Source organism: Schistocerca americana, chromosome 1, assembly GCF_021461395.2.
Source record: "Schistocerca americana isolate TAMUIC-IGC-003095 chromosome 1, iqSchAmer2.1, whole genome shotgun sequence".
Lineage (NCBI taxonomy): Eukaryota > Metazoa > Arthropoda > Insecta > Orthoptera > Acrididae > Schistocerca > Schistocerca americana.
Window position 1 is genome coordinate 565,172,351 of NC_060119.1, and position 20,243 is coordinate 565,192,593.

The following is a 20,243-nucleotide window of genomic DNA, read 5'->3' on the forward strand; positions in this document are numbered from 1 at the left end:
TCCTCGTCATCCCCCCCCCCCCCCCCCACGTCGTATCCTATCAACTGACCCCTTCTTTTACTCAAGTCGTGCCACAAATTTATTCTCTTCCCAGTTCAATTCAGTACTACTTCTTTACGTATTCGACTTACTCATCTAACGTTCAAAATGCTCCTGTAGAACCACAATTCTAAATCTTCTCTTTCTGTGTGAACTGTTTATCGTCCACCACTTAAATTTATATTGGGTGTAAACAAATTTCTCTGTTTAAAAGGCTCTTTTCTTGCCGTTGCCAGACTCCATTTTACATCCTCCGTGCCTGACTACTTCGGTTACTTTCCTGCCCAAACAGCAAAACTCATCTACTACTTTCGGTACGTCATTTCCTAATTTAAATCCCTCAGCATCTCCTGATTTAATTCGACTACATTTCATTACGCTTGTTTTACTTTTGTTGATGTTCGTCTTATAATTTTTTATTTCGAGACACAATCCACTGCGTTCAACTAACCTCCCAAGTTCTTTGCGTCTGTGACAGAATTACGATGACGTCCCTAGACTTTAAAATTTGTTTTTCATCTCCATGAATTTTAATTCCCTTTTCAAATTTCGCGTTGCTTTTCTTTACCGCTTGCTCAGTATACAGACTGAATACGCGCCTTATCGATTCAAAGTGCGCCTTTTAACACCGTAATTGACCTGATAGCTTTTGCCTACTTTCTTCCTAAAATCTTTTCGCGAATTCACTTTGTAGATTCTTCTGTTCATACTGCTTGAGATGGTGCAACAGTCGGAACATTTGACTCGTTTTGGAGGACGGAGGTTCAAATCCCCGTCCGTTCATCCTGAATTACTTTTTCTGTGCTTCCCCTACAGCGTTAACGACTAGTACTGGGATGGTTTCTTAGATAAATAAGTACTTAAATGACATCGCCGTCGGCGCTAGTTTGCCTTCCACCCTTTCTTCTTGATACGCTCATCAGAGCGTTGTGTAACAGTTTTCTTTTTAATTACGTTCATGAATATGTACCTCATTGCTCCGTGTCCAAAGTCTTCCAATTTCGGAGGAAGTATTCTGTGATGTTCATTTCTCGTTAACTTTCCTTTTATTACGGTTATAGACATCTGCTGTTCTGTAGATCCACATTCATTTCTCTAAAGACGGACTCTAAATTTTTCTAAGAATTTCCATTCTATCTTTCACGTTGTGGAACGATTGAATGACCTCCTGTGGGTATGGTTTGTGCAGCGTTTGGAGTTTCCTGCAAAACTTCACGCAACGTCGCAATTTCATATTATACAGTATTACTTTTTCGTTGCAGTGTTTCCACGTAAGACTGAATTCTTATTGACGTATGACTGTAAGTGACACAAACTCGCCACTCCTGATGGCAGATGATATCTCGAAGACAGTTCACAGTTATCCGTGTAATCGTCCCTTATACCATCTGAAGTGGACTTTTCCTTCTACATACAAGGTGGCCATAAACAGTCTGAAAAGCTTGTAACTGTGTTACAGGGTAGGTTGTGCTGAGAAATAATGGTTAAGAAAAAATTCGATACGTTGCGCCGTTCCCGAGTACATTAGCATTGAAGTTCGACAGTCAGGCCGTTGCGCGCTTAACTTCACACGGCCCGTCAAATGCACTCAGTGTCAGTCGGTCGCATAGCGTAGATGATAGCGCACGACACCGCTCAGCCTTTGGCTACAGTCCCATGTCCAGATTTTGTATCGCTCTCTTGTTTGGATTTAGGAAACGAAACGAAGGGAGCGTTTGGCGACACCAGTTCTGGCGGGCCGCATTAATTTACGCTCGCACGATCTCACTGACTAATTTCAAAGCTGAGTAACTTGGAAACGGGGCAACATATGGAGTTTTTTGCTTAAATTTATTTCTCGGTACAACCTATCGTGCAACAAACTTACAAGCTTTTCAGATTGTTTCTGACAACCATGTAGAAGTATATATTCCATATTACGGCCGCGCGGAATGGCCGCGTGGTTTCAGGCGCTATGTTACGAATTGCGCGGCCTCTCCCGCCGCAGGTTCGAGTCCTCCCTCGGGTATGGTGTGTGTGTTGTTCTTAGCATAAGTTAATTTAAGTAGTGTGTAAGTCTAGGGACTGATAAGCTCAGCAGTGTGGTCCCTTAGGAATTCACACACACACACCCCATATTAGGGTTTTCGTACGATATCGGGAGGTTTACCACAGAAGTCGTCCTTTGTTGTTTTTCTGCAACAGAATTCGTTTCTTCTTTAATCTCGATAATCATTGTTAGGTTATCAGTCATAGCTGAGTGAGCATTTAACCATGAATTTGTGTTCAGAATTTCCAATGCCTATATCGCTGATGTCTTTTAACGTTCTCCGATAACTTTATTTAGAAATAAGGTAAACTGAAGAACAGATGACGTCTCCCTATAGGAGGTTTGTACGCATTTGCAGACGCTCAGAGACAGACCCAAGGACTTTCAAATTTGATGTTGCATTTGTGAGAGCCAGGCTGTTTAACTCCATGGTGTTGTTCGCAGTTCTGTTTTCTTCTGCTTATTAAAGTGACAAAGAAGCCGATGACCGTGCTGGAATGTCAGCGCATACCACTCACAGCTTGTTTAGAACTAAAGCGGTCTACATTAAAAATAGCAGTAAAGAATAAAAATAAATAAGAGTCGTCTAAAAATCCAAACAGCTATGAATTTCAAGTTCGAGGAACATGTAGTGAGAAATTCAACAGAACTCTGAAGTTATTATAAATCAGTATGTGTCTGCTTCAAAAGTACTTTTTGCCAAAAATGCTACATGAATCGCTCGGGCTGCAGGATGGTTCGAACCCCCTTTCCTCCTACACACAATCGACCTTTCCTGAAGAGATTGTTTGTTGTTCTAAACGATGATGGCCGTGCGGAGTGCCTGCGCGTTTTGAGGCACCATGCATGTCACGGATTGCGCTGCCCCTACCGCCGGGGGTTCGAGTCCTGCCTCGGGCATGGGTGTGTGTGTTGTTCTTAGCATAAATTAGTTTAAGTTAGATTAAGCAGTGTGTACGTCTAGGGACCGATGACCTCAGCAGTTTGGTCCCTTAGGAATTCACACACATTTGAACATTTGAATCGATGATGACTGGAGTTTCCCATTAACTCATATCATTTTAAGTTAAGTTATTTACGAGACTGGCAATAGCAGATGGACACTTTTTTGATACCGGACAACTACTTTGTAGACTTCCAAGCATTACCCAACAATCCCTTTTTCCAAAACATTTTATGACTCATAAAGACTTTCTTTGTTACATCAACTGTTAATTGCGTTGAACCAGTCTATTCCCACACTTTTTGGCAGCTGCCCACCTCCGTGGCAAGTATCAGCTGGTCCATCATTCGCCATCCATCAGCCGTTCCGTGTAATTCAGCTTGGTTCACCCCCTACCGACGCTTGCTGTCAATAAAAGCCGACAAAAAGTTGCAGCACAATACGGGAGTCCTTAGGGGACGAAAGCAGTAATGTTAATTCTTTATGTGCCGCTCAGCGCGGCAGTAGGAAAACGAAGAGCAGATTGGTGCTACTGCCAGCTCCGGCTAGCAAGTTCGTACCTGCAACGCCGTGGTTACGCACGTGCTAGCCCGCTGTGACCATTCGAGGTCAGCCGGCGGCGCAGTCCGCAAGTAATGTGCTGCGTCACGTAATCGCAGTTCATCCTCTTCTCCCTAGATGGCAGACTCTGCCAGCTGTGCTTAAAGAGTCCACACTAAAAAAAAAAATAGTGGCGCGTAAACAACGATCTCAATCTAAATGGCATGTCGACCTAGGGATGGGAAAAACCGAACGGTTAAAATCGATACCGGTATTTTGGGTCTGGATAACCAATATTGTTTGGGTATTTGTTTGGTCTCGTTTATAGCAGGTTTTTTTTTCATTTTTTACCAATAAACGGACAAAAAAACCAGCATATAAATTTGTCTTAGCATTTATTTGGAAAGCTTCCATTGCTTTGAAATACTGGGTTATTGTAGAAAATAGGAAAAGGGATCAGCACTTTTTTAAAAAGCGCTTACAATTATAAAGTATCAACGAATGCTCTGATATAAGAGTCGGTGCAATATTGGTGAGACAATGAAGTCCATGTCACCTTGTGACGGGGCCTGTTAAACGGCATGCATGCACGTGCAGTGTGCAAGACTTGCCCACACCTGGTCTGTACGGTAGTTTCTCGCTGTCGTCATCAGACACCAATTGTGTTTGCAGAATGCTGCCAGACGTTGTCTGGAAATATTTTACGAAGTGTGGTAGCAGTGGAGAAAAATGCTCAATTTGCGTTAAAAGATTTAATACGGGAGGAGACATAACAAACTTGCAACGTCATTTAAGGAGAAAGCATCCAAATGTCCCTTGGAGGAGAAGGGAAACTGGGGTGATATAATTTAATTACCGCACTATAAGCATGGCATATAACTGAACCCTTACTTTTGTGGTTGCTTCAGTAAGTGACGTTTTGCTCACGCAGTCATCGCGACCATCTCTGTCACCCTCGCCAGCTTTTCTGGGTGATGATGAGACCGTATTCTGCCACAGCCTCAATCCTATGTCGATCGAGATCGCTTACACCTTCAACTTCACCTTCATTAATATTTTTCTACCTTCATTCGATATCTACGTTTATTGCTGGAAATAAATGCAGTCAAAATAGCAATCGAAGATCGGTTATTTCAGAAACCGGTTATTTTGAGGGGTTTTAACAGTCACGTTACACTGGAGACGAAAAAAAAAAGGTATACCCCGAAACCAGGTTCGCCTTCCCTATGTCGAACTCCAGCGTCCCGGCCAAGACCGTCATAATTCGTATCTTGCCCGATTACGCTACTTCGGCCACGAAGTGACGTTATAATGCAATAGAAATTATTCTCCTATTCTGCACTAAAATGAACCTATCACTTCACATGGTTCTGTTATCTGGTGGAGTAGAACAAGAGTGTTGTGTGCTGTCCTTAGGTTAGTTAGGTTTAAGTAGTTCTAAGTTCTAGGGGACTGATGACCATAGATGTTAAGTCCCATAGTGCTCAGAGCCATTTGAGCCATTTTTAGAAGAACAAGAACGTCTACTTCAGGACTAGCGCAAAAAACGGTGATAATTCTGGTGTGTCATTTCGAAACCTTATGTGACCCGGACACTTGCAGACTGTATATTTTTTTAATATGTGTAATATATAAGGGTGTATATAATTTAAAAAGGGGAAATGTTGTTGCAAAAAATCTCGAAAAGTTGTTGATCGATTTATTTGAAATTTTTACACGACATTCTAATAAACATTCAGTATCGTGTAAAAATCTGAAGTAAATCAGTCGACGTTTTCGTATATATATATATACACGGGAAACTGACAGCAAAAACGTCGAATAGAGTTCTTGATTGATTTACTTAAGATTTTTACACGATACTTTAACAAACATTCAGTTGCACCTCGTAGGCTATATATTTTTTTAAAACAACAATGTACAGATTTTCTGTTAAAACCGATTGCGAGGAAGAAAATGAGGGTACGACAGAAGAAAATGATAACCCTCGATTTAGAAAGCATTAGTCTGCTAATGCTATCTGTTGTGTTTTCGACTGCACTACTTGCTTGGAACAAGCAGCTCCATATGTACCGCTAGGAAGAACTGTCTATTACATAAACTGCTTCAATTATTTCATTAACGTTCTTGTCTTCGCATGTAACCAAAATTATAACACCCTGTATCTAGAAAGTCGCTCGTGTGTGTCAGTACTTTCATCCGTCGATCCCTTCAAATGCTGTGCTGTGAATTTGTGGAGCTAGTTTTCTTTCTCACAGCCTTTTTTAACTACAATAGCAAGGCATTTAAACCATTAGACAAATTTTGTCTGGCATATATACAACGTGTACATAAAGTCCGGGAACACTTTCAATTATTTATTGCACAAGAACCAAACATTGTGCAGATATCATGCATATGTCATTTTGAAGAGAAACCCTGAAGGTTTTTTTTTTCATGTGTACCGCCACAGCATAGTTTGGTAATTTGCCAATAGTCAGTGCTAGTCGCAAACATGGCGAGTGCAGGTGCAGAGTGAGCTTTCTGTGTGTTGGAGTTCGACAAAAACAAGTGTGCTACAGCTGTTCAACGTATGTTTAGAACCAAGGACAGTAAGAAGCCACCAAGAAGGAAGGCCATTTACCACTGGCACAACAAATTCGGTACGACGGGTTGCTTGTGCCCGGCAAAGTTCGTGCCCGGCAAAGAGAAGCGAACATTCCAGTGTGAGCGAAGTGAATGTAGAGCGTGTACGAGAGACATTCATAAGGAGTCCAAAGAAATTGGTGTATCGTGCATTCTGTGAACTCGAAATAGCTCCAATGACAGTGTGGAAAGTCCTGCGACAGAAGCTGTCTATAAAACCATTAAAATTGGAGCTTGTGCAGAACTTCAATGGCGACGACAAAGACAAGCGTTTTGAGTTTTGTCCGGAGTTGCAATAATTGAATGAGGATGGGGATGGCATTGTTGATCGCTTAATTTTTAGCGGCGAAGCCACTTTTCACACTAATGGGAAAGTTAACAGGCATAAGTGTGGAATCTGGGGTACGAATGCATTGGATTTGAGCGTGGTTCCACAAAGGAAAATGTTTTTTGTGCCCTGTCACGTCGAAAACCGTATGAGCCATTCTTCTTTGCCGAGCGCAGTGTCAATGGATATTCCTACTTGGATATGTTGCAGCAATGGCTGATGCCTCAAATGCAATTGGACTCTCCATTCATCTTTCAGCAGGATGCGGCTCTACCCCATTTTCATCGTGAAGTTCGTGGGTACGTGAACACGTAGCTGCCACATCGATGGAACGGCCTTGCTACAGAAGGGGACAGTTGTTTCATGAAATGGCCTTCTTGATCACCAGATCTCACTCTGCGTGACTTTTTTCTGTGGGGACGCATTAAAGATCTGATGTATGTACCGCCTCTACCACGTGATGTAGCAGAGCTCTGGGACAGAATAGAGGAAGCGACTGCCACAGTCGATGATGCCATGCTGGGATGGGTACGGCAAGAATTCGATAACCATATTGATGTCTCCCGGGTCACTCATGGTTCGCATATCTAATGTTTGTAAAAAAAAAGGCTTTCAGAGTTTCTCTTCAAAATGAAATATGTATGACATCTGTGTGATGTTTAGTTCTTGTGCAATAAATAATTTGAAGTGCTCCCAGACTTTATGTACACCCTGTATTCTTTCACCTCACATATAATATTAAACAAAAATTGTACATACAGCAATGTGCTGTTTTGTTATCTTCTTTGCAGTCGGTTTTAACGGAAAACAGGGAAGTGCTATTTATGGTTTATGGGCTAATGATTAGAATACAACTGCAGCATCTGAATCGTCCGAAACTTTGTAATCCTACTGTTCGCAGGTTAAACTACACGAAATACTGCAGCTAGAGAGATGTCTCTCATACCCCATACACCAATTTACCCAATCATTTTAAGCGACTCCAGTTTCCCATCAGTGTTTTGTTTACAATGATCTCAAACATGTCAGAGAGAGAGAGGGGGTGGGGATAGGAGATGGACAGAGGTGGGGAGAGGAAGAAATGGGCATAGAGAGGGGAAGGAAGAGATGGACAGAAAGAGGGGAAGTAGGAGATGGAAAAGGTGGGGGAGAAGGAGAAGAATATGGACAGAGAGAGGATGGAGGAGGAAAGATGGACAGAGGGATGGGGGGAGGAGGAGATTAGGAAGTATATACAGTTCCAGTACACATTTAGCAGTTGTGAAGTACTGCCGCATTCATAATGTTATGTATGAATAATGCATATCTTACATTGGTATCCACAGATTTTTATCCAGGATAGAGGAGCAGAACTCTAAGATTATCATGTTTGGTATAAATGACTTGGTCAATTTAGAGGATCAATAGTATTTTCCCGTTACCATCATTTACATAATAGTACAATTGGTTAAATAAAAAATGTACTGGAGTAACAGGAATTCATCTCTATAAGTGTATGAGAATGTTGTAATGAATGAAAATTCTGTATTAAAATTTATCAAATGCATTAAATTCTTATACGATTTGTTCTTTATTGTTGTTATTATTAACTTGAGTGTTATTTCGATTCTGACGTTACATAGTTCCATGATTTGTTATTCTGTTTCTTTTTTTTCGTCACACTAATAACTGTGAACCTGCTGACGTATTTCATGTAAGTCACTGAAATGGATTGACAAACTGAGTAAAAATGAATAAATAAATATTTGTGAAACCTGAATGCTATTAATGTTGGTATTACGAATTCTGACCAACGGTTTAAAGAACAGAAAAGATACGTGCGGTTTATCAATGAGATAGAGGGAAGTGCTGGAGCTGCCTTAGCTGAAGCTCATCGAGTCGGTTGTAACTGTGAGCATGTAAAGTAAAGGAGAGCTGAACAATGGGTGGAGAAAAGTATGGTAAAAAAGAAGTACAGTCTACCTGGGCTATTGTAGTGCATCCAACTGCTGTACGCAGGTCAGATGTCAGGGACGCAATACGCCGGAGAACTTCCCCACTGAAGGTGTGTGAGCCGGCCGGTGTGGCCGTGCGGTTAAAGGCGCTTCAGTCTGGAACCGCGTGACCGCTACGGTCGCAGGTTCGAATCCTGCCTCGGGCATGGATGTGTGTGATGTCCTTAGGTTAGTTAGGTTTAATTAGTTCTAAGTTCTAGGCGACTGATGACCTCAGAAGTGAAGTCGCATAGTGCTCAGAGCCATTTTTTTTTTTGTAGGTGTGTGAACTCCTTGGAGCGGAAATCAGACGGCCTCTGTAGAATCACGCTTCTCGGCCGTCTCGCACTTGAGGAGGCATACAATTGTCTCGTAGCTAAACCACGTCACCCTCCAGTTGCCATCCTGTTAACTGTTTCGGGAAAAAGCTACACATAACCTATTTTCCCCATCAGTTTACTAGTAGATATGACGCGACCCACCACAACTTCCTGTTGTGATTTCAACTCTTCATCTGGTTGTGAGTAGCACATAAGGAAGGTACTCAATAATTTGTTGAATACATTCCGATCCCTCTTTTCCCCTACAGTTTTGTCCTATGGAATTCATTCTAGTACTATGTCCTAATACATGTGCTTACGCATGCTCTATCATCCTGTTCCTTCTTGCCGACAGTGTTTTCCGTCACAACGTAGGGGTAAGTAAAGCACAAATGAGAAATCTCCAGCGAGCATGCGATACCATGTCTACTGCGGCGTTGCAGCAGATTTCCTGATAGCGTATAAAATCTAAAAAAAAAGCACGTACGATCATAAATCGCTGAAATTCAAGAAATTGAAGTTCTTCTTAAGAAGAATGCATGGCAGGAATGTATCCTCGCGACCCCTGTTTGACTTGCGTACCAACGAAGATGAGAAGCAAGCGAAAAAAAATTAAGCTAAGAAGAATAAAAGAGCAAAGATGAAACAGTTTTTTAAATTGGAGGCATTATTGAATCGATGGAAATCCTGCTTAGCGAGAATTGGTATTAAAGCTAAACAAAACCGAAAAGATGAAAATAAATCTGTACGTATCTCAGAAAAAGTTAATCAGCAACTGCATCTCTGTGAACATGGCGGGCGTCTCCTTCTTTTTCCTGGCCAGTATCACGTGTCTTCACTGGGTCGGCATGTTTCTCGGACTTAGTGGTAGAGGGTGGCCGGATGCCTTTCCTGTCGCCACCCCGTTTTTCCCCACTGACGGAATTTGTCTGCGATTAGTTTTATCCTACATAAAAGCGAGCATACTTTTTTGTAAATGTTTGTGAAACGTACAACTGAGGCGAGACGTGAGGACCAGCCAGGCATTCACCTACTCGTATGTGGGAAATTGCTTAAAAACCACATCCCATCACCGAGTGAAGTGGGGTAGTGATTAGTACACGGGACACGGTTTCGGAAGGACGACGGTTCAAATCCGCGCTTTAGGATTTAGGTTTTCCGTGATTTCCTTAAGTCATGCTAGGATCGTTTCTTTGACACGGCACGGCCCACCTCGTTACCTATTCTTGAAACATTCTTAGCTTATGTTCTGTCTCTAATGATGCGCATGCTGATGGGACGTAATCGCCCTTTCTTCATGCCGGCATTCATAGTTAATAGGCCGGCGCGTCTCCCCGAATGCCGAAAGGGGCGTGTTAACGCGCGCGACTATTATCGAGGTGTGTTGCGTTTGGGCTTAGAAATCCAGGGAATTAAAGAATAAGCATTATGAAACTAAATAAAAAGTACTTAAATACGGAATAGAAACGAAACAATAACCGAAATAGAGTCTGTTCGAAACATAATATACGTACATACCTGTGGAAAAAAGGTTTTTTGATAGAAAACATGTAATAATCTGATGCTACACCTGTTGCATCGTAACATGCTTACAAGGAAACGTCACTAACATGACCCCACGTTCTAAGGAGAAAAAAGCACACTAGGAAGATATCAGTTCCAGCAATCGACCCCGCGCGAAAATTTGGTCCAATATTCTGACAGCACGCAGTTATGATATTCTGAAAGTACAATTTTCAAACTTTCGCGCTCACCAGTTGTCATTCACTCTGCCCCACTGCAGCCGCCTAACGCCCGAACGAGAAGTGCTATACAGTGGAGTGAGTGGGAGGTTTCTGACACACCTTTTTGACATACCGGCAACATGCTCTGTCCATTGTTCAAAGTCAACGGTTTCTAAGCAGTAGCTGTATTTCTTTGCTTTAAATATTTTTATACTGCGTTTCACAAATATCGTATAAGTGACTGGAACGTTTGAGTGTGCCATTAAAGCTGTATCGTAGCGCTATCCAAGTACCAAGTATCAACATCGCTGTTTTGCTTTTTTATTTTTTTTATTTTTTTTTATTTTTCTGCTGGTACCGTTAAAGTGAAATGCATTTGCAGGAGATGCACTGTTCTTCAAAGCGTTTGGCGTGATTAAATCGTAAATCGAAAGTCATTAACTTATAATAATTCCTCAGTTGCTTAGGTCTATTAATTTTGATTTTGAGGCACATACAGAGGGATCCAGAACAATATAAGCACTCTTTGATAATGAGTATTAGTGGAAGAAAATGCCGTTCCTTTACAATTCTTGCACTGGGAGAAGATTATTTTGTGTGTCCAAAGTGACGCCCACTACCAGCCAATCAACGTCGATGCCGTTGAACTGTTGACCGAACTATGGCCGTCAGTGTTGCTGGTGTGATAAGCCGCAGAGGACGCTTCGATGGTTTCTCGAAGCTCTTTTAGTGTTGCTGCCTTCTGTTGATAAACTTCATTTTTCACGGTTCCCCGTAGCTAGAAGTCAAGAGGTGTAAGGTCTGAAGACTGTGGTGGATACTCGACAGTCCCTCTTCGACCCATACATCGTCCTGGTAGACTTTCACCCAAGCGGGCTCTGACAGATCTGTGGTAGTGAGGCGCAGCGTCAGCTTGCTGCAGGTAAAGTCTTTCATTTCCAAACACTTCTCGAATGGCAGGTAAAGTCGATGGTTGCAGTATAAGAAGATATACCTCACCAGTTACGGTATCTTCAAAGATGAATGGGCCAATCAAACCGCACGATTACAGACCACAACGCGCATTAACGTCGGGTAGATTAACATGTTTGTCCACGTAGACGTGAGGTTTTTCAGGAGCGCAGTACACGCAGTTATGGCGGTTTACATTACCGTTCAGTTGTAACTGCTCCTCGTCAGACCAGATAACCATCTCTGCGAACCGTTCGTCCTCGCGAAGCATGCCACCCGCAGTACTCCATCCTTCTGCTAGAGTCGTCCTCGCTCATAACGTGTAGCTATCTTAGAATGTACACTTTCCGCTTTGCTGCCTTCAGAATTCGTCGTACGCTCGATCGGCTTCCCCCGCTTTCACGTGCACCCTGGCTCACAGATTTTCGAGGTGACTTAGTGAAATGTTGCAACGCAGCAGCTCTGGAACCTGGACTTGCTGACGTCTTCGGTCGGCCAGATCTTTCCTTATGCACGTCCTGAACAGTGCCTTCGGTTTCAGATTCATCCCAAATACGATAAGTTGTTGTACGTTTTGGTGGATAAGTTCCGTACACATTACGCCATTGCCGTTGTTCTTCCATCATGTTTTCCTATTTCCAGTCCCACTTCAGTAAGGCCTCGCGTTGCTCAAAGACAAAACGACGTTGGCTCTGTGAGGAACTAGCGCACTGTTGCAACATTTCTTAATTTCCGACGAATTTCTGCTACAATGGCACGTTATCAAGATTGAAGTGGGTTTGAACGTGGTGTTAGCGGTGGGGCACGGCATCTTCGAGGTAGCGATGAAATTGAGAGTTTCCCGTGCGACCATTTCACGAATGTACCGTGAATATCAGGAGTCCGGTAAAACATCAAATCTCCAACATCGCTGCAGCCGCAGAAAAATCCTGCAAGAACGGGACGAACAATGACTGAAGATAATCGTTCTACGTGACAGAAGTGCAATCCTTCCTCAAATTGCTGCAGCTTTCAATGCTGGGCCATCAACAAGTGTCAGCGTGCGAACCATTCAACGAAACATCATCGATATGGGCTTTCGGAGCCGAAGGCCCACTCGTGTACACTTGACCACTTGATGACTGAACGACACAAAGCATTACGCATCGCCTGAGCCTGTCAACACCGACATAGGACTGTTGACGACAGGAAACATGTTGCCTGGTCGGAAGAGTCTCGTTTCAAATTGTATCGAGTGGATGGACATGTACGGGTATGGGGACAACCTCATGAATCCATGCACCCTGCATGTCAGCAGGAGATTGTTCAAGCTGGTGGAGGCTCTGTAATGGTGTGGGGTGTGTGCTGTTGAAGCGAGTGGGGCCACTGATACGTCTAGATACGACTCTGGTAGGTGACACGTACGTAAGCGTCCTGTCTGACCACCTGTATCCATTCATATCCAATGTGCTTTCCGACGGACTTGGACAATTCCAGCAGGACAATGCGACACCCCACACGTCCAGAATTGCTACAGAATGGGTCCAGGGACACTCTTCTGAGTTTACATACTTCTGATGGACATGAGCATTATTGAGCCTATCAGGGATGCCTTGCAACGTTCTGTTCAGAAGAGATCTCCATCCTTCGTACTCTTACAGATTTGTGGACCGTCCTACAGAATTCACGGTGTCATTTACCTCCAGCAGTACTTCAGACATTCGAGTCCATGCCAGGTCGTGCTGCGGCACTTCTGCGTGCTCACGGGGCCCCTACACTATATTAGGCAGGTGTATCACTTACTTTGGCTCTTCATATTTTTTAGCGAAGTTATGTTCCCTTGCTACAGTGGCATCCCAGGAAGCAATGCTTTGTGGAGAAAAGCTGAACCTACGCCTAAGTGTTATTTCTAGAATGAAGAATTATGAGATTTCACCCGGCACCAGCGTGTAAGTTGTTATGGAACGTCTTAACACTTTAAAACCGTCTGCAGGAGCAAAAGACCAACCCAGACCTGCATGTGAGACTAACACTTGAATTCCGGTTCAACGCTCAGTTTTAAGTAGGTTGTAGTGGGTGTGGACTTGTTGTGGCGAACCAAATGGAACTTATCCATTTGAGACCACCGGAAGATATGCATCTGCTGTACATTCACATCCTCATCGATACCCTGCGAGTTACTGTAAGGTTCGTGGCAGAGTGTGGTTCTTATAATACCATATATTAAGGTTTCTCCTCGTGTCGTTTATGAATTGTGTCGGAATAATTACTGCTTTTTATAGGCATATTCACGGTCTCTGTGAGATGAGTAATCATGGCGCTGAAGAATAACCCTAATTTTTAACTTAAAAGTTGCTTTTGTACTTCTTCGACTTCCTGGCATTTGAAAAGTTTCAGAGTTCGTTACTCTCTGCCGTAATCTCGTAGTCCTGTGGCTGTTTACCCGCCCTTCCTTCTAAAAATGATCAAATGTGTGTGAATTGCTAAGGGTCCAAACTGCTGACGTCAGCGGTTCCTAGACTTAAACACTAGTCAAACTAATTTTAACTTACGTTAAGGACAACACACACATACCAATGCCCGAGGGAGAACTCGAACCTCCGGCGGGAGGAGCTGCGTAATTCGTGACATGACGCCCCTAAGCATGCGGCCACCCCGCGCGGCCCTTCCTTCTATACCCTTGATGTCTACTTCTTGCTTGACATGACAAAATCCTACAATTAAGCAGTATTTCACTATATGATGTACAATTTTTTTGTGAGCTACATCTTTTGTAGAAAAGTAGCTGATGTCCAGTATCTTGGCAATAGATCTAAGCCTGCCCTTTGCTTTAATGACAACTGAGCTCATGCGATCCTTCCTCTTCATATCTCTAGACAGTGTTACCACCAGATATTTTTAGCAGATGACTCTAATTGAGCGTAATTAATAGCGCAGGGAAAGGCACAGCTTTACATCAAAAGACAATTCCTAGTCTTCTCTGAATTTTGTTGAAATCAAACTGCTCCTTATGTAAACACCCGTAATCAGGCTTAAGCCCAAAATATTAATTTGTGGGAAAATAAAAGTGCAAAGAATCCATTTCTCTTGTTCTTTTTATTTTGTTTCTTATTATTTATTCACATTCCATTGGGATGTGTTGCCAGCAGCCCGGATCCTTCTGTTCAGGTAATCATAATAAAATATTAATCAAGACGTAAAACTAGCATTTGTAGAAGAAAACGATGAAGACGAGACGACTGGCGTGACGGTGAAGACGTACTTAGGTTTATGGCCTATAAGGACGATAGTGGTGCAGGTGCCTGGTAAGCGTACTAGGGTTCTGGATGACTGAAGGGGATATTATGTGCAAAAAGAGTGGCGTCTGTATAGGGGAAGGACATGGTAGATGTGATGAAGGTATCAGAAACTCGGTGCGATTGCACATGGAATTTTTTTGGAATGGATCTGAAATACAGTATAAGGTCGCTACGATCGGTAGGTTTCTGGGAAGGTCTCCCAGCCTCGATGAGGAAGACGTTTATAATAGCCCTGGAAAAAGGTGTTAAATGTTTGGATATGGAGGCAGGAGCAATTTACCCACGTTTCCTATTGTCTTTTATTTGGTGCTTCTCGCCCCCATACTAACAGTGGTGGGCTTTCAGCACTAACAGTAACATCCAATCTGATGTTCGGCGCTCTGTAACCCATGGGGAGGGCCAAAAGTCACGAAGAGGCTACAAGTGTGAACAACTTTTTCATTTGTTCTTTTCTCCTATACCTACCTCAAATTATGTAAGAGGAAATCAACTGAAAAGATTGACGTAAATGAAGAACTGCAAATTATCCTACATAAGACATAGTTTGTAATGTTCTAGAAATTCTTACCATTTTTGGGAACAATAAGTGTAACGTTATTTTATTTTCCGACAATCGATGAAAAATGTGCAGAACTCCCATTCTTGGTCTTTAAGGCTGTCAAATATCAGTGGAAGCCGATGATAAGTAAAAAGGTTATTCACAGTGACAACCCCTTCTTAACTTTGGGCCCACCCTGCGTAACGAACAATTCAACTGTTGCATGGGCTACAGCTGCGGTTCCAAGTTCAGTTTACGTGGGTTGGGGAGTCATAATTTGGTAACGATTTGTTACAAAAAAAGTTTTGTCATTGGCGCATTTGTTACAGTAGCGAAGAGGTCATGGGTTCGTTGACCCCAAAAGGTAACAGGAAACATGAGAAAAAAATGAAAGAAAGTAACAAATTAGTGCTATGATAGGTAAGGAAAAGCAAGATGAAAAGCCTAACATATTTTACAATTTATCTAATACAGCACCAAACAGTTAGAAGAGATTATGAATTCAGGGCTGTATACATACTATTGTAGACACTAGGTGTCAGACGATGTGTAGCCTACTATCGTGTCACAGTGAAATTTTATGTAGGATCTCGCTTATTTTCAGCAAACTGTCGCCTTTAAACTGCAGACGCAAGCAGCTAAAAGGTTGACGTGAATGAAAAACTGGGAAGTATCCTGCATAAGACACAGTTTGTAATCTTCCAGAAATTCTTATTATTCTCTAGAACGATTAAGTGTCTCATTTTATTTTCCAACAATTGAATGAAAAATGTGCAAATTGATTACGTAAAATATGCTTGTTTTCAATACTTTTACCGCCCCCTTCTTCCTTATTCCATGTGCGCGTAATAAACTACCGGAAATTTCAGTTTAATATGTCAAACATGTCGTATCATTGCTTTCTGGGTGTTCACAGTTGTACACATCACGTCATTCTAACGTAAACCATGTTTAATGAAGAAACAGAGAGAGAGAGAGAGGGAGAGAGAGAGGGAGAGAGAGAGAGAGAGGGAGAGAGAGACCGCGTTTGCTTGTGTGAAGCTTTTTGCGCCATCTGTGAGCGAAAGGAGTAACTACTGCGACTGTAGCGCTTCCATCTGCCTTCCCGAGGAATGAAGGTCGACTTTAAACTCCTTTCGGCCTTGCATAAAAGCTTGGTACAGATTTGGTACCCACGTCAATAATTTTTATCCATACGTAATAGCTCGTCTGTTTTTATGGAGACAAAGGTAATATTCTGTTTCCTTCCTCACAATGTTATTCCTCCAACTTGGAGCAGTAGTTCAGAAACTAACAATAAGAGTGCCGTTCAAATTTGTGTCTTGTATTCTGTTTGAAATATTCGACGATTTGGATAAAATATGTTGTGATGAATGCCAGGATTGTTTATGCAACTTGCCCGCCACCAATTCTCTTACAGTTGTTGTGTAAGGACCTGGATGAAAAGTCAGTAAACTCTAACCTTTCTCATGATTTATTTTGTTTAGAATTCGTGGGAAAGACAAAGCGTCAATATTGCCACGTTCACAATGTATCATACATCCCCCATGAATCAAAAACGGACGAACTCGAACATATGCATATTTTTCTCACTCAATGAAAACTGTAGTTTGTTCTGGAATCATAGTCAGTAATAGTGTATTTCCTTATTCACGACAGCAGAAAAGCATGGACGAGATAAACGCATTTTACCTTACTTTCAAAGGTTACAATGCATGAAAAATATTTATCTCTGTTTCCCACATCATGGTGTTGACACCAGAATCGACGGAGTAACTTAGGTTCAGTGACTGTTGCAACGTTATGTACTATTTGCTAATTTATGCTGATGATGTAATCCAATATATAACAGTTCTTGTCATCAAGATGTCATGAAACGATGTGGCGAAATCCAGTTTTGCTCCGTGTACTTTTTCTGGACTGAAATTAAATGAAAACTTCCGCTCATAACTGAAAGCTATGATACATAATGTGGCTAGGTATTTTAAATGGGAGGAATTTCGTAATGGAACACAGGAAAAACTTTCTCCATGCGTAATGTAAACATTTCAGCACTTATATTTATTCTGTTTTGCTTTGAATAAAGTTCCTTAATCATATTTTTTACCTTTTTAATGTAATCTAATTTTATTTAGCCCGACGCGGATCAGCAATCAGCAAACTAGCTCAGTACTCAGGGTGGTTACGGGCTTATAAATAATTATTGTCTCTCTCTTGAATCATCACAGATATTCCTCAATATATATATATATATATATATATATATATATATATATATATATATCAAAAGTATAGTTAAAACTCACGTGCTTATAGCACCAGATAATATTTCGTATGTCAGTTCAATGTGAAGTAATAAAATCCATAACTCCAGATCGTGGTTTCGTCTCGAATGCCAATATAACAAGCATAATCTTTTGCAGATGAAATCTTGTACTAGAACTAGAATCCTGTGACCAGGCCTTTCTGCCTGCGATGTTATCTCGAAACCTTGAGAAAAACTGAAAGTGAAATATATTAAATTATTTGTAGCGGCTGCATAGCTCGTGGAATCTGAAAGAAAGTTTAGTGTCCTAACCGGCGGCACGTCTCGGAGATGAGATGAAAGAAAATTACTAATTACTTTCTAGTATGATGCCTAACAATGGTCAATGTTCCGTTAAGGCCACGTCTGCTCAGGACAAGCAAGGTTTAGGTTTACAAATAATTATGTACCGTACACAGGTTCGAAATCAGGAACAACTATATTTTAGTTTCGTTTACAACTTACACAGACTGTTACAGCAAGATGAACCTCCGGCAGTCGTTCTTTCTTCTACGAGGCCAAGAGCTGGAAAAAAAAATACACTCAGAATCTTGAAGGTTTATGGAATATATTGCAACAGAATGCATTTGTTTATTCTTTGGCATAGATCGTCAGCTACTCATACAGTAATTATCACTATATGGCATTTACAAATTTCAGATTCGTGACACCCCAGTAGATACAGTACACCTTTTTTTTCAGAAGCGTAGTGAAGTATTAGCGGGACCGGAAAGTAATGTCGATTCTGCGCGAGTCGACATTTGTTTGTCATTAGTAGCTCATCTTGTACTACAATGTCTCGCCAAGGACATTTTAAGGTTAGAGTAACTTGTTTGCCACACCAAATCAAAGGCGGTTTTCTAAGTTCAAATCCGGTAATTTTGATCTTTCCGATTCGTGTCGTTCAGCAAGACCAAAACTGTAGGCAGTGGCATGCTAAGGGCGGAAGTGGAAGCAAATCCGGATCAGCCAATCGTGAAATTGTCAAAACACTACTAACCAACCTTGGTCGGCCATCTAGAACATTTCAGCAGGTTGGCGACAAACGAAGCTAACCGATCCACCACATGCAACTTAGTGCTTCAGCGATACAGAAGCGTTTTTTGATCGCTTGAACACTGGAGATGAAAAATGAATCCTCAGTGATGGTCCAAAACTCAAAGGGCAATGGCTCTCTCCGAAAGAACCGCCACGAAGTACAGCTAAGCCAGGATTACACCGAAAAGACGCGCTTTTGCTTGTTCGGTGGAATATTCGCGGAGTCGTTCATTTTGAAATGCTCAAACCTGGACAATATGCAGACTCTTAGTGTGAACAGACGGATCGTGTAAATCAGTCTTTAATTGGAAAGTGCCCAGCGACTGCAACACGACGGAGCATGACCACACTGCAACCTTGGAAAAAATTAATATCGATATTGAGCCCGATCGCTGCAACATTTTCTGAGTGGAAAAAATGTGAAAATGGCACCTCCAGGTATTTCTGTCCAAACCAACTGATTTTTGTCGATCCGGCACTATAAGTTTGCACAAGTGCGACAGCATCACTGATTAAAAATAAAAACTTGTTAACTATTCATCTGTTTGAATTTAATTTAAAAAATGACATTGCTTTCCGGTTTCCCTAATAGCTGAAATTTGCAGTGGTTTTATTCACAAAAAAATTAGTCACAAAGTTGCCCAGTTTCTGCTGGTAACCAACCATCGTCAGAAATAAAAAAAAGCGCAGAAAAGACACAATGCGGATAATTACTGTAAAATATGAGATCACACGTGGCCCTGTAAACTACCTGAAGGACGTATGTTTCGTCCAACATGTGCGCTCTTTTTTACCTCATATTTCTCACTAAGTATTTATATATTGTTCCGGTTCTTTTTAGTTCTGATGTCTGATTAGCATTTGAAACCAGTGAACGTTGTTATAAATTTTTGCAGTGAACAAAATTTGAGTACAACATTTTTGAATATTAGATTGTTTGCTTGTTAGACAACGTCTAGTTTCACACAGCCCAAGCTGACGCTCGGCACGACGCCTGATTAGAGAGACTGCAAATGCGTAACGCCCTTGACATCGCTACCATCAGCCACCGCGCCGAATGTCATGCTGAATGCATAAATAGTAGCCGTAACTTGACAGTTGTACGTTATATACAAATATCAAGTTGTGTAATGGTAAAGTGAAAAATGCTACTATTGTTTGAGACTGGCGTGACAGCTGGCTTACGTTTGTTTGTGTGTGTGTTTTCAGGTTGCTGGTTGAATATCTGCCGCCACTTATGCCCGACAGCAACACTACGTCTATCTACAGAGATCAGCAGGCTGCCAACCGGCATAAAAAGCTCAGATGAAAGGAACGCCTAATCTATTTATTTATTTATTTATACAGTCACTGGTTATTTATTTTTAAAAATAATTTGATTTACGGACAAGTGTAAATAAAAGTATTTTCTTATCAAATGTGTTGAGCTTTTCTGATGCCGAACTAGGATTTCCTTTTCTGGTGTGAATGCCAAGCAGAAGAATGATCAGAACTAAATTATTTTGTTCCTCATCCCCAAACAAGGAGAATAAACCAGATATTACAGATGGAAGCACATTCAGATTTGGTATAATGTTTTACATAATTCTGGAAAAAAGAAATAATGTGGTTG

The 20,243-nt window shown here is 41.6% G+C and overlaps 1 protein-coding gene across 1 annotated transcript in view; it reads left to right on the forward strand.

Annotated features, from left to right (window-relative positions):
• LOC124577428 overlaps window positions 1–20,010 on the forward strand; it is a 98,046-nt gene extending 78,036 nt beyond the window's left edge. Inside the window, exon 4 of the mRNA XM_047131222.1 lies at window positions 19,841–20,010. Coding sequence (XP_046987178.1) covers window positions 19,841–19,940 — 100 coding nt within the window. The 3' untranslated portion in view covers window positions 19,941–20,010. The remainder of the gene's footprint in view (window positions 1–19,840) is intronic.
• The last annotated feature ends 233 nt before the right edge of the window (window positions 20,011–20,243 follow it).